Source organism: Sphaerodactylus townsendi, linkage group LG02, assembly GCF_021028975.2.
Source record: "Sphaerodactylus townsendi isolate TG3544 linkage group LG02, MPM_Stown_v2.3, whole genome shotgun sequence".
Taxonomy (NCBI): domain Eukaryota; kingdom Metazoa; phylum Chordata; class Lepidosauria; order Squamata; family Sphaerodactylidae; genus Sphaerodactylus; species Sphaerodactylus townsendi.
The window spans coordinates 60,396,828-60,412,357 of record NC_059426.1 but is presented as its reverse complement, the minus strand read 5'-3'; the positions used below and the strand labels follow the sequence as shown (position 1 = coordinate 60,412,357).

Sequence of the window (15,530 nt, the reverse complement as noted above, 5' to 3'; positions counted from 1 at the left end):
GTGCAGGTGGCCCCTCAGACCCAGTGCCCATAGCTCTTTAGGTAGAGGTGGAGGAAAGGAGGACCCAGTTTCTTTGGTCACTTCGCGGTGCCATTTGCTGCATGGCTCCAACCAAAGGTGGAGTCCTGGTGGAGTCCTGGTGAAGAAAATCTCAGTCCAGAACATGGATCATAAAAACAGAATCACAAGCAGCCTCCTAATTCAGGGTGCAATCCTAAAGCATGCTTAATGATAAATAAGCCCCAGGGAACTTGCTTTTGTGTAAAGCGATGTAGGATCCAGGTGATAACAAAATTGCAGAATGCACTGCTGTGAAACAGAGGTGGGGCGCGGAAATCAGGCAGTTTGGTTTTAGTACAATTCAGGTTCCAAAATGGGCCTGCAGTGCATGGCTTCCTGTAATCAATGACAGGGTGGTTTTTAAAAAGTTACAGGATTTTAATGATCCACTGCCGTGCACGCGTGTGCATTATTCTGCAGATCTCTGCTTGCCATCACACTCCACCCCTTGATGCAAGCTTAATACTGGCATAAGACTGCTAAGACGAAAGAAAAGGTGCCTTTGGCCAGCTGGCCCATTTCCAGCAGTAAGCGACAGGCGGCGCCCTTTGCCCAAAGTTTTCATGCCAGAGGCTGCCGCCTACATGGTACGCTGGTATCAGGGAGCGCATCAGTGGCCCATGCCCAGCAGCGTTGCTTCCACCTGCTCCGTAAACCAATCACACGTGTGGGCACGGCCTCAAACCCCAAGGGGGAAAAGGGCGCCTGTCTTGCCCACAGCAGGTGAGCAAACTGCTGTTCTGACAGGCAGTGAGTGGTATGTGGTTAAAAACTCCAACAAAGTATGATGGGGTGGGGGGTGCGGGGGGGGGGAGAAGTTTTGGCACACATAACTTCTCTGTGTATCGCGTTTTGTGTTTCCCTCGCCAACACAGAAAGAGATGTCTCACAATAGAAAGAATGCTCCTTCTACTGTAGTTTCATTCTGGTTCCTCCACCCTTCCTCTGTGTGGATGCGTGTGGAGCTGGGGCGATGGTGGAGGATCTTAAAGTGGGTGGGAAGTGGGAAATACTGCGGAGTGCGGACTGTAGCGCATCACATGAAATGCAAACCAACGCCGGTCTCCATGAACGCAGTGGGAACGAGTTGCTTGAAATCCCAACCGAGAAAGAAACTGAAGCGAGTTTTCTTTATCAGCAAGCAGACAAACAGGGGATAATTAAAAAAAAAATCTGATCTTTTCATAGAGGTAACATGTAATGGGGTGGTGCGTGCGTGTTTGGAAGAGCTCCGTGTGGCTGGTCCGTTGTGAGCCCCCCACTCTCCGACTGACCCTGCGACGTCCCGCAGGGTGACTTGCAAACTGGGGCGAGCGCGCTGGGCTTGGCGCTCGACAGGTTGCTGTGCGCGCACCGCTCTCGGCCTTGGTTGTTATTATTATGGCTGGGAATAAATTTTGTTTGGGAACTCGGCGCTACCCAGTACAGTTTGGGCATAAAGTGTACGGGAGGGGCCACGTTGCATCAAACTTCGAGGACTCTATACGTGTGTGTGTGTGTGTGTGTGTGTGTGTTTCTCCCTTTACAAAAGCTCTCTCCCTGTACGTTTGTTCCGCCTTCTGCGAATATTTGGCTTAGCATCCGCTGTGCGTATGTGTGGCTCGGTGCGCTTTGTGGGTGTGGGGTTTTTTTTAGGTTGAGGTTGTTTTTTTTTTTGTTTTTTTTGGCTGCGTGTTGCCTGGGCCAAGGGCAAGATTCCCGCTGGCAGTGCCAGGTGCGAACTCCATCCCAGCCATTCTCTCTCTCTCTCTCTCTCTCTCTCTCCCTCCCTCCCTCCCTCCCTCCCTCTCCCCACTGCGCTTTGGAGCTCGCTGTTTCCTATTAAGGATTCCGCTATGCAAGAAGAAGGGGCTGAAAGGGACACGCATCCCAACGCGCCGCGATGCCAGGCCAACAAACAGACCCCCCCCCTCCCCGTCCCAATAGGGCCGAAAAGGACGGGCGCTGGATCGCGAGGGGCGGGGAGGAGTTGTTAAAAGCCAGGGATTTCCCCGATGAGAAACACTCCAGAGGCAGCGGCGACCAAAGGGAGAATGTCCCCAGAATATCAACAAGCGGAAAGGCGCGCAGGGCACCAGCTAGCACCTCGCCTTTTCTCTCTCTCGGCCTCCCCTCTTTGTCCCGCTCAGCTCCTCTCAGCTTTTAGGAGCCGAGCAGCTTCCCTTTATTTACCGCTCCCCCCCTCCTCCTTTGCCTAAGAAGGACAGCATCTCATCTGCAGCATCATTCAAGAGGGAACTCCCATGGCCACAGCTCGGAGGCTGGGATAGGCTGCAACGAGAGGGACCCTTCCCCTTCACTCTTCCCAAGCACTTTCTTCCCTGCATGGATTTCCTTGCTTTTAATCGCCCGCCTTCTGCTTCGTTTCCTTCCCTGAATGATTCATGTATCAGGGATACAAAGTATCATTCCCAGGCACTCTTTTGAACTTCAGGAGCGCTGGCCCATTTAAGAAGTGGCACTCATAAAGTCGCCGTGGATGCAAATGTTGGCCTAGGCCAAGTTGCCCTCTTGCACTCACAGAAGCATATCCAGCAGGCAGAACACTTTCTGCACACCTCTCCGGGGCCCTTTACATGCACATGCACATGCACACACCCACACATACACACAGAGTCCAGTGCCAACCCAAACATAGGAGAGACAATTATGTGACTTCGCTGGTTCAGTAGGGATGACGGAACCCGTGCAACCTCGTCTCCATATCTGGTTTGCTCTCTGCCTCTTACCCAAATATATACTTCCCACAAATATATAAAGAAAGGTTTGTGTGTAGATCCTGTCCTAACTGAGGGCACATGTAGAACTCTAAGAACCCTGACAATTCTGGAGGCACACTTCCAGCCAGTCATAATAAAAATCAACGCATGATACACATGAAAAGGAGTTCTGGAGCTTATCAAACGCCAATTTTTTTAAAGCTAGCATCTAAATGAAAGCCAATGCAGTGGTGAGAATGTCAGACAAGGATCTGGAAGACCCAAGTTCAAATCTCCCCTCTGCCACAGCAGTTTGCTGGGTGACCTTGGGCCAGTCACACACGCTCTGTGTAACCTAACAGGGTAAAAGCAGAACGATATAAACCACTCTGGTTACCTACTAGTGAGAAAGGCACCCCCGTTGCACACATAGACATGCCAGGGTTCACATAAAGTGTCTAAACACATACACTGCCTATTGAACACTCACAGAATGCTTCTCAGTCTCATTTTCATTCCTGTGCACACGCAGAAGTGATGCTGAGCCACCGCGACGTCCATAAAATCGATGCACAGATACTCTGTCATCAAAACTCAGATTATGCCGGCAAGTCACACCCTGTTGCTGGACACTTCCCGACTTCCCTCTAGGTGGAACTGCACCAATTTCATTGCTAATAATCTCGTGCGTGTGGGGTGTCAAAAGGGGGGGGGGAAACATTAACCGTTCCCTTATGTTCAACTGGTTCTGACAAAAATGCTGACTGCTACTTGATAAGAGATGTGGCACTGACACATCGTCTCTGCCGTCCCCCCAAGGGCCCTGCAAGATAGGCTTGGTGGCAGTGCCTGCATTACAGCTGGCAAAACTGACAGGTCACAACTTGCTTTGGACCATCTCTGGCGGAGTTGCATTCGGAACCGGAGAGCTGGAGCCCCCAAACAGCACCAGGGAATGGTGGCGACTTATTGCAATTGCATTGCGACAAACTTCCTTGGGGCGCTTCCTCTCAGCGGCCAACGTCTTGAAACGTGTGCATCTGCGTGTGTGTGTGTGTGTGTGTGTGTGTGTTTAAGGGCATTTCGGGGCGGGGGGGCAAAGTTAAAGGAACAGCGTGGTTAATATTTCCACATCAGGAAGTTGCTGCAGCAGCCTGGAGGCGAAATGCTTAATCTCCCGCACAGTGCAGAGCCCGTGGCGCCGAGGCTGTTATAGGTTGGAGTTCCCACGTGGTTTTAACTTCTGTATAAAAGTTTCAGGAGAAAAGTGGCCCAATGTCGTGATTTGGCAGGTCAAAAAAAAAAAAAAGGGAGACGAAGAAGAGAGAGGGAGAGAGAGGGAGAAAAAAAAGGAGGACTCCTCGCCAGGAGATTAGAGCAGATTAGCGAGGCACAAGGCGCTTCTCCAACCGAGACCGTCCACTTGGCGATCGGAGGCGGACCGTCAGGTTCAGGGAAGGAGGAGAGAGAGAAAGAGAGAGAGAGAGAGAGAGAGGCAGCGGTCGGAGGGGAGGCGGCGCGAGCGATCCGCCCTTACTCCCGAGAAACCCCGCTGCCGAACAGCGACATCGTCCCCCCGCGAAGGAAAAAAGCGAGTGGCTGCGAACGAGACCGTCTGGCTTGGGCTGGGAGACGTCTGCGAGGACTGAGCCTCCCTTCTCCCGGGGCTTCGTCGTGGTCACCATCCTTCTCTCTCTAACTCCTGGTTGAACGTGGACAGCTGCAGACCGGCGGACCCCCCAGGAAAGGGCCCCCTGGACTGGACTGTAGCCCCAGCTTGGCCCAAGGAAGGACAGAAGAGGTGGGGGGACAGGGGAGCAGTCGCCTGGGTACATTGGAGTGGGCTCCCCCCCACCCGCCCGCCCGCCCGCCCCGTTTCAAGCTCCGGGTTGACTGGGCTTTGCAGGAGCCTTGAAGGGCCGGAGCGCCCCCCGCGCAAAGGAGCGGGCTGCCGAGCGTATCCAGGGGCCGCCGGGGCGGGTCGGCCGGGGCTTTCTTCTTTTCTTGTGAAACTTCTTGCGGGGAAGGCGAGAGGAGCATCCTTGGCCGGAGTGCCCGCCGGGCTCCTTCCCCCTCCCCTCGGCCCCCCGATGACTCTGGGCTGACAGAGCGCGCCCTCCCAGGCCCACCCCCCAGGCCGCTTTTGGCTGGACTCTGCCTGACTGGAGGCCAACCGGTGAAACCATGAAGAAGGAGCTGGCCGCCTCCGAAATGCCCGCCGGCAAGTGACCGACGAGGCTGCCAGGCGACGCCGGCTGCTGCTCGGGGAATCGGCTCTCCGGATCGCCTCCGTCACCTCTCCGCTCAACTCTTCCGTCGCCGGCCCCGCGAAGCTCACCCCTCCCGGCCAGATCCCGTCGCCGGCGGCGCCCCCCCCCCCGCCCTCTGCCGGCGCCCCCTCCTGGCGCTCACCCGCCCCCTCGATCTCCGCGCGCCCCTCTCGGCCGCCCCCCGGCTCTGATCCCAGCCCCGCAGCGGAGCTGCCTGGAGAGCGGCATGGACGGGGCGGCTCGGAGGGGGGCCCTGGCCGCTCTGCTGCTGCTGCTGCTTCTGCTGCTGGCGCCGGGCGCCCGAGGCTCGCCCACCCCTCCCGGGGCCGCCCCCCAGGACACCTGCACCTCGTGCGGCTTCCGGAGGCCCCCCGACGAGCCAGGCGCGGTGGACGCCGATTTCCTGCAGGCCGTCAAGAGGCACATCCTGAGCCGCCTCCAGATGCGCGACCGGCCCAACATCACCCACGCCGTGCCCAAAGCGGCCATGGTCACGGCGCTGCGCAAGCTGCACGCCGGCAAGGTGCGCGACGACGGCCGCGTCGAGATCCCCAGCCTGGACGGCCAAGCCAGCGCCGGGCCCCCCGCCCACGAGCAGACCTCCGAGATCATCAGCTTCGCCGAGACAGGTGGGCCGCCCCGCTTTGCCCTCTCGCCCCCCTTCTTCTGTTCTGCCCCGTCCCCTTGACACGAATGCGTTGGCTCGCTATCGGGCTGCTGGCTGCCTTGTCTGTCCGTGTGTCCGCCCGACATTCCTGCCTTGCTCGACCGCAGTCTGTTTTATCGCTGAGCGCTCTTATTCTCGTCCACCTGTACTGCAGTTACCTGTCGGCTTGTTCATTGGGAGAGGGGCTCTTGGCCAAACTCTTACCCCACTGATCTGTCAACCCTGTTGACTAATCACTCCTGTGTTAGTTATTATCTGGGAGACTAGCATTTGCCTAGACTAGTCATACAGCTCATGTACTTGTCAGTCTATCCATCAGTCCATTTCACACACCTGCCCATCTCCTGCACCAGCTCCATCCATCACGATTCTCTGATCCCTTAATGCACCCATCCTGGCTATATACCCTTGTTCACATTTCACTTCTGCTAAAGTGCTGCCTGCAGATATCCTCACTACTATCAGTTCTCATGCTTTCTTGTTAACCTTCCATTTGTCAGTGAATCTACAGTCTTCTCCAGTTTCCCCTCCTTATTTCTTCTTTTCCTGCTCCATTCCTACATTTTCTGTATCCAGGTGCCCCACCCACCAAAGTGCCTCTGATCATTCTCTTATGCTCTTATCTTGCTTTTGCAATAACACCTCACTTGTTTGTGTGCACATTTACACTTTTATCTTTCTGTCTTCATCCATCTCATCCCTCTGCTTTCTTCTCCTGCCTCATTCAACCTCATATCTTGCCTTCTATTTCTTCCCATCCATATCCTCCACTACATATGCCTTTTTGCCCCATGTGATCCTGTTGCCATAATAGATAACTACCTGTTACATGCACACATTGCCCGTTTGGGTATCCCCACTGTTTATCTTCTTCACATGTTTGCCTGACTTCGTTTGCACCCTTCTTTTCTTAGCCCATACCTTTTTGGGTTGTTTTCCGTTTATCTGCCATACATGCCTTCATCTTCATGGCCATGGTAGATATGTGCATGAGTACAGAGCTCATCCATCTTCCTGTGCCCCAGGCATTATTGTATTCAATCACTCTGTTGCATTCATTCATAATCACCAGGGGTAGCATTTCCAGCCTGGTCCCATACATGTTTAATTGGAAGTTTCGTTCCAGTGAGATCATTGGGGTATACCCTTAAGGAAGTGTGTATTACTGGTTTTGCATCCCTCTGTGCTTCTACAGAATTCTTCTGTTATTTGCAGCACGTGATCCATCCACCCCTCCTTGATCCATTTGAAAATAATTGGCATTTTGTCTTACTTACCTCTTGTATCTTCCTTTGTTGGTTTTCACAGTCTTACTTTTCATCTGTTTTCTTCTGAAATATCAACAGTGGCCAGCACCCAGAATGCTATCCATGTAAGAGTATCACTTTGGCCACAGTTCTCAGGCTTTCTCACTTAGAACCCTTATCCACCCCTTTCTGTCATTCTCCTGCCATCTCTCCATTTTGCACCAACATCTCTCTAGCTCAGGGGTAGGGAACCTGCGGCTCTCCAGATGTTCAGGAACTACAATTCCCATCAGCCCCTACCAGCATGGCCAATTGGCCATGCTGACAGAGGCTGATGGGAATTGAATTCAGGCTATCTGGAAAGCCTCCTAATCAGATTGCCAGAAGAATTTATGTTCCTTTTATCTTCCTTTCCGCTGTATTTCAAACTTACATGGAATTCCGGGGTTTCTTGGAAGCTAATATGGATTCTTCAGTAAAAGTGGACTAACTTTCTTGAAAAACTGACAGTCTATTTACTGGTTTTCCATTACAGTGTGCAGCTGCAGGCAAAGGTTAGGTGTGTTACAAATTGTGCTGTCACATGAGGAATGGTTAGGCTTAAATGAGTGTCTTGGAACTGTGGGTTTGTAGCCTAGTGATATGCTGGGGTTCCATGGCAGACAGCTCCTTAAGGGTTCTTCAGCAGTCTAACAGGTGTGGAAAGGGTTCCCTTAAGATAAATAGTTTGAAAAACCACTGTAATAAATATGTCTGGAGCAAAGAAGAGGTGGATGGAAAGTTAGGCTCAAGTATATAGAATTTTTCAAGATAGGCAAGATCCTCGGCGCCAAAGATATTAGTGGTTCCTCTTTTCTTCCTTCACTGCACTTATCTTTTAAAACTTATATAACTAATAATTATATATGTTGCAAATTTATTTGCTTATTACTTGTTTCTCATATTTATAAGTTTTATCTTGTTTATAGGTTTATGCGTTGATTACTGGTAGACATGGGGAGCTCCAGGGGGTGGTATCAATATATGTGCAGCAAAGTACTGGATGAATATGACATCTCCTGATGCCAGATTCTTTTCATTTTAGTTAGGAAGGTCAGCACTGCAGTTAAACAAATATGAACTTTAGTTTATGAAACTGGGTAAAATGTACTGAATGAACCTAAAAATCTGGTTGAACCCATGGACGTCTACTTTAAAATAAAATTCAACTGAAATAAGGTATCACTGCAAACTATCAAGAATAGAAGTAACGTCAGGCCTAAATCTCCAAATGCAATGACAAGTTATGTGCAATTCTATGATTCTTTCGATCAACTTTTAAAAACCAAAATGCAGGATTTTATCACAATACTTTCAGAGGAAGCAGGATCATGACAAGGAGAAAAGGTGGATCAAAGCTCTGTGCCCCTGCTCCATTCTACCAGCATAGCTTGAGAAGCTACTCTGTTAAAAAGAAAATATGGAAGAAAGGAGGTCTGGGCTGTACCACCTAGAAAACTAGCATATCGGAGAGACTTCCCCCTCCCAAGTTTTTTATGTTCAGGGAACTCTATATGAAGAAGAATTCAGGCATGTGGACCTGTTGCTTGAAGTGGTACATCTCAGACTGAGGTTTACTGCCTTGGTGAAAACTGTGCCTGTGTTTTCCAAGAATCATGGGGCTGCTGGATGAGATTACAGAACATCCAAATTGTAACCAAATCCTTTCTCAGTGAAATGTTCCCTGATTGTTAACAACCCTTGCTTTCTGGGAAAATTATACATGAAGGCTCCCTTTGCCAAGCCAACAGATTTTTTTAAAAAGCTAATTAACACTTACCCAGGTGCTCACAGGGTTCCTTTCATGGCTTTTAAGCTATCTGACTTTAATTGCTTCTTGCATATTGATTTCTAAGGATCTGGCATTTTCACCTATAAGCTGGATGAGTTTGTTTCTGGGAACTCACTTGGTAATGGATTTCAAAGACTACTAAGACACCCCCCCCTCCCCCCCCGGTCTGCTTTGTCACTTCTAGTTGATGACTGCATCAGTGTAGGTCATTTCTGGGTGTTATTTTTAGCACTGTAATTGATAGAGACATTTTCTGAATGATAAAATATGTATTTTTGGACTTAATAGCACTGTGTTTTGTTTTTTACCCCTTTATAACCTAGATGACTTGGCCTCCTCTAGAGTGCGTCTCCACTTCTTCATCTCCAATGAAGGGAACCAGAACTTGTTTGTTGTTCAGGCCAGCCTGTGGCTTTACTTGAAGCTGCTTCCATATGTCTTGGAGAAAGGCGGCCGACGAAAAGTTCGAGTCAAAGTATATTTCCAAGACCAGGACACTACCAACAAGTGGAATGTGGTTGAAAAGAAAGTGGATGTCAGAAGAAGTGGTTGGCATACATTTCCCATGACAGAAGCAATCCAGGCTCTGTTTGAGAAAGGAGAAAGGAGACTGAACTTGGATGTTCAGTGTGAAGGCTGCGAAGGTACACAGTGTTGCCAGTTTATAGCAGGGCAGGAGGCCGGAGAATCGCGACCATTAAAGTGTAGTGGTGCAAGCCCGGTTGGCGGACAACAAACACCGAATCCGGAAAAGAGGCCTGGAATGCGATGGCAGGACCGATTTATGTTGCAGGCAACAGTTTTACATTGACTTCAGGCACATTGGGTGGAATGACTGGATCATAGCACCGTTGGGTTACTATGGGAATTACTGTGAAGGGAACTGTCCAAACTATTTGGCTGGCATCCCAGGATCAGCTTCCTCTTTTCACACTGCAGTAGTGAATCAGTACCGCATACGAAAGCTGAACCCAAACGCCGTAAACTCCTGCTGCATCCCAACCAAACTTAGCTCAATGTCCATGCTGTACTTTGACGATGAATACAACATCGTGAAGAGGGACGTTCCTAATATGATCGTGGAAGAATGTGGTTGCGCCTGATTTGGAGGGTGTTTTGAAAAGGGGAGGGAACGGGGGGAGGCGAATATGTTCTCACAGTGAATGGAATTGGAGGGTGTTTTGCTGTGTTTCTTCCTTCCAGGCATGGATGTTCAAGTCACTGCAGAGGCAACAGCAGCAGCAATAACAACAAAGATATATTATCATTTCATCTGTTGTCAGGACAGTGGCTGTTTGTGGCTCTTGGACACGAAAATGTGCTACCACTTATAAACAAAATGCTATGAAGTACCTTAATCCCACCCACACCCCTAAGGACACAGGCACATCCATGCACACGCAATTGCACAAAGCAGCTTGGAGGATGAGGGAAGCCGGTCACAGGAAGGTAGTCATGTCTGCCAGTGATAAAAAAGCGAATGAGGCAGTCACACCATTTCTTCTATCAGCCTGCCATGTTTTGGAGGGAACCAATGGGAAGTGCAAGTTTAAAAGACCCAGTCTAATATATTTTCATGCACCGCTATTTAAGTGACCCAACATACAAAAGACCACCGTCACCTCTGAAGTCTAAAAACGAAGTCACAGGCTGCCTGCTTTGGCAAGGTGTGCTCTTCTGACTGAGGTTAAAGATACGTTTGTTTTTATAAAGTCCCAAATGGCCTATAGCACTTCTATTGTGGAATGCTGATAAAACCATAGAGAAAGGGTGAGAAAAAGATAAATATATACCTAAAGGCAGAATTTTTTATGGTAACAGTGGCAGTGTTTTCACGAACCATGAATGGTTTGATTCCACGTTTGCTGCATACCACTAAGGCTACATCACTCCTGGCCCACATGAGCATTTACCCTGCTCTGTGATCCAAAAAGGAGTCAATCCACCCTTCTCCCCCTCCTTTTTTTGCTCGCCATCCCTATTTCCCTTCTTCATGTTTCTCAGTACAATGGCAACATTGAAAGTTGCAATTTGTGTTCAGCTGCAGGGGATTCAGCAAGAGCATGTTTGGGACAGTCAGGGAGGAGGACAGGGAAAAACCTGTGAAATGACATAACGATGAATTCTTAAGAGGAAGTACAGTCACACGGTGGATACATTTCTGGGGTGAGAAAAGGCAGCACATTTTGTAACAGGCGAGGAACATTTTAACAATACTTAGGGAAGAGAAAGAGAGAGAAAACTTGAGAGTCAGACCGAGGAGTTGGAATGCCAGCTTCCTTCCCGGAAGGTGTACTGGGGATGGCTGCAGAGCTCCAAACCCACTGCTGCGGCATAGCACTCGCAAACCGCTTGAATGCACGTTATTATAGCACTTGCAGATTCCAATGCCTTGAACGGTTGGCACTTGACTGTGCACTTCTCTTTGTTCACTATCTCTAGGTTATAAACAAGTGCCGCATGAGCTATGCAATTTAAAGTGTTGACCCATACTAGACGAAAACTGGACTGAGATGAGACGACTTTTTATATTTTTTTTATACTTGAAATTAAATCTTTTGCTTCTTTTTTTAAAAAGCGAATGATTGCTTTTCATGTTTGCACTGATGTAGTTGCATGACTTAGTCAAAAGAAACTGCCATTTGAAAAAAAAGGTTATTTTTATAGCAGCAAGAAAAAAAACATAATGAATACAGTGAAATGTATTATACATAACATTTTGGAACCAAAGAGGCCAATTGTAATTTTTTCAGGTGGCAAGGCCATCATATATCTATATATCATGTAATGATACTGAACAATCTCTTGTGAGGCCTACCAATTTGTGTTTTTCAGGGTACAAATGGATTCCGTTGTGTTTGGGTCAGTGTCTTTTCTATACCATCATACATAGCAGACATTGCAAGATGTGCATACTTTTAAAAAAAAAAGAAAAAAAGAAAACCCAATTGTTGTTTATTTAATAAACTCCCTTGTAGATTCTGTTCCATAATAATTTAAATACCAAACAACTTTCACTTAGGTTTGCTGTCGGAGTATTTTACATTTGTGTACAGTTTAAGTAAATAAAACAAAACAGGAAAAAAAACCCTGAGAATTGGAGCAGCTTCTTGCAGTTAGTTACACTGGCTAGTTTATGAAACCTTTGTTGTCAAGGATCCATAGCTTGGAGCATGCTGAACATGCTTACATGCTCATTTAAATGTGTGACCATGAATGCACAACCGTTTGTAGGATAAGAGCTTGCAGTGCAGGCCTGAACTTCATTATATTGCACAATGCTGGTACTGGGATTTAGTGACACAGTTAATGGCCTTGCAAATGTAGAAGGAAATTTCGTTTGTCCATGTAATCCTGGTTTCTTTGAATACTTGTTGCAGTAAGAAAACAGTGCCTCTGGCTCATTCCGCACATTCAAAATAATGCACTTTCAAATTGCTTTCAGTGCTCTTTGAAGCTGTGCAGAATAGCAAAATCCACTTGCAAACAGTTGTGAAAGTGGTTTGAAAATGCATTATTTTGCATGTGTGGAAGAGGCCTCTGTTTTAGGTTTGCCAATCTATAGGTGGGGCCTGGAGATCAGTCAGAATTAAAACTAACCTCCAGATGACAGAGATCTGTCTGCATGAAGAAAATGGTTGCTTTAGAGGTTAGACCCAATGACTGAGGCCCCTCCTCACACCCCTCCCGCTTCAGACTGCACCCCAAAATCTCCTGGAATTTCCCAACCTGGAGCTGACAACCCTACTTCTGTTTGCAGGTGATTATTAATTTGGGGAGTAGCAGCGTGTGAAATATTCTTCATAGTCTCTAGGCCAAGTTGGATGCAGACTAAATCTTTTGTTAGCAGAAACTTTCCTGCCTTCCCCTCCTTCTGCAGCTCACTGATCACCACAAACTTTACTCCTGGGGAGTTGGTACAAACTGTCAATTTAGCCTGGATCCAAACCTCTCTACAATTAGGGAATGCTTTAATCATTGATTTGTCTGACAAAATTCTTCAAGATATGCCACACAATGTCTTCACACTGAAGAGGAAAGGGCATTATTTGTCTTCACACTGAAGAGGAAAGTTGTCTTCACACCGAAGAGGAAAGGGAAAGGGCATTATTTGAAGTGCATACTTGGTTCGGGGGGGGGGACACCTGAGGGTCTCCAGCTTTGCTGGCATGCACTGATCATGTGGCTAGGATTGCCAGATCTGGACTCAGAAATTCCTGGAGATCTGAGGGTTAGAGCCTGGGGACATAAGGGTTTAAGGGAGAGCAGGGACCTCAGCAGAGCATAATGCATGGAAAGCAGCCATGGGAACACATTTCAATAGTCCAAGGGAACGGACTGAAGATCTGTGGCTTATATCATGCCCATTATTTTGCAGTATCTTCACCATGTAAGTCAAGGTTGGGAACAAGCAAAATGTTATTAAGAAGAGAAGCATGTGTGCCATTCTCATTCTCTGGTAAGCTTCCAAGAAAATCCAGGGTTTCCTGGGACACAGTTTGAAAACCAGTTGGCTGGGACATTTCCAGAGGTGGGAGGGCAACCGGGATTTGTTCAAATATAGACCATCCCTCATTTGGAGAGACATGTGAAAATCACTGTGACTTTATGTAATTGGCCATGCTGCAATGTAATCCCATAATGAAATGCATGATACCAACAATCTCCCTTGATTATATAAATGCTGCCTCAGGCTGACTTGCTTAGCAAAATGTTACCAGAAGTGGAACATTTTGTCAATAGTCACGAAGGCTAGTGTTCACAATCTAGAGCCTGATCTTGCAGATGTTTACAGGCTTGCTTTGCAGCAGATGCACTACAGAATATGGGTAGCTGTTCTGACTGCTATTCAGAGCCACGGTGATATTATTAACTATCATTGTTTGCAGTATTAGGGCCTTTAATCTGCTGTTATATTTAATCAAGGTGGGGCTGTATAATTTGCAGAAATGACACATCAACTGTACCCTACATTTGTTTCTTTATTTGCAGAATTTATATTCCATCTTTCTGCCCAATCAGGACTGCCAAGTGGACAATTAGGGTTAAAGCCTTTTGCCTGGACCCAACAGCTTCTTTCACCTCCTCTGCAGAGGAATATTCAATTGTGACTATCCTGGACATCACTTTTTAAAGTCAGAAACAAGCACTGAATATTATAACTCCTGAAAATCATTTATTTGATTTCATCACTACCTACAGAGGGGACTGATACTGGGCAGTCAAAGCTTCAGGGACACATTCTGGAAACACTGGCCTGTGGTCAGTTGTACAATTAAGAAAATTCAGTGCCCTTAACTTTTCCAGAATAAGAGCAGCTGATTCACTCGTCCAACTGCAGCCAACTAAAGTCCTGAAGTTCTGGGGGAGGAGAGAGATCAGTAGACTCTTAGGAATGGCATACTGGAGACCTGCAGTGGGTGGGGGAAATCAGCTAAAACTGCTATTCTGTCTTAAGAAAACTTACACGCTCTTCAGTCTTCAGATCGTGGCAGTATAGATCTGGTATGGGCAGAGTGCTGGTATGTTTTTCTTTGTGGTGAATGTTGGAATGATACCTTGCCTTGGGGGTCCATAGACACCAAGCTTAAAAACAAACAGAAACACTAATTGAAAAGGATGTAGAGTTATAGCGTTGCCAAATTTCAGTGGGGCCTGGCGATCTCCCAGAATTACAATTGATCTCCAGATATCAGAGAGAGAAAGAGAGAGAGAGAGAGAGAGAGAGAGAGAGGGAGGGAGAGAGGGAGAGGGAGAGAGAGAGAGAGAGAGAGAGAGAGAGAGAGAGAGAGAGAGAGAGAGAGAGAGAAACAGAAATTCTCTAGACCTGAAACCACTATTCTCTTCTGCAATGCACTAAGGTGAGCCCACTGCTTGTCCTGGAATAGTGTTTCTTTCACTGATAACTGACTTAAAAGTGGTAACCTGAGTAAGAGCCATCAGTGAGTCAAATGGCAACAGAGGGAGAGGGTAAACAGTGCTTTCATGTTTTCATCCCTGGATTTTGCTCCTGATATCAGTGGTAGCTTTTCAATTCCTTTATTGTCCTAATGAATCCTAACCCTATCTATTGTTCTAGTCAGGCCAGAACAACTACAGATTTATCAATCCCACAGTGAACAGGTATATATTGCTACTCGGTATTAAGGTACTTTCTGACTCTGGACTTAATAAACTTATGCCTTCCTCTCTTTTGAATGTTAATAGCCGATTTTGTACAAGGTGTTTGCTGCATGGTGGAGGTGAATGTCTGCTGTGGCAATATTTCTTGAATGGACATATTTCCTCTAGACCTGCTTTCACTTTCCACTCTCTCTGGGGCAAGCTAATCCACTTATAGCATGATTTTAATTTTGCTTTGCTGCCAGAGCTGAACAGATGTGCCAGTGGGCACAGCCTTTGCCCTGGACCTCTTCTCTTTGCCTGCAGCCAGCTGCTTAGTCTTACTCTCCCATTCCATCACACTGTTTTGCATGTTTCCCCCTCACCCTTCTCCAGAGGTGTAGCCACCCCCCTCCATGGTGCCCTGCCCCCAACTTACCTTATTGAAACAATGCAGGCTGGAGAAGCAGACTGTTCCCTTCAGGCTGAAAACAGTCTGGTGGGAACTACACCTCCCAGGAGACCTTGGGGCTCACAAGGTCTCCAGGGAAGTGTAGTTCCCACCAGGCTGTTTTCAGCCTGAAGGGAACAGGTTGCTTCTCCAGCCTGGACTGTTTCAATAAGGTAAGTGTGTGTGTGGGGGGGCGCTGTGGG

General features: G+C 47.9%; 1 protein-coding gene across 1 annotated transcript; it reads left to right on the top strand.

Moving 5' to 3' along the window:
• Positions 1-3,927: 3,927 nt before the first annotated feature.
• Positions 3,928-11,876, top strand: INHBB (inhibin subunit beta B). The gene is given in 4 exon segments (XM_048487134.1): positions 3,928-5,658; positions 9,098-9,415; positions 9,418-9,455; positions 9,458-11,876. Coding segments are annotated over 4 exon segments (1,179 nt in total). The 5' UTR covers positions 3,928-5,255; the 3' UTR covers positions 9,878-11,876.
• The last annotated feature ends 3,654 nt before the right edge of the window (positions 11,877-15,530 follow it).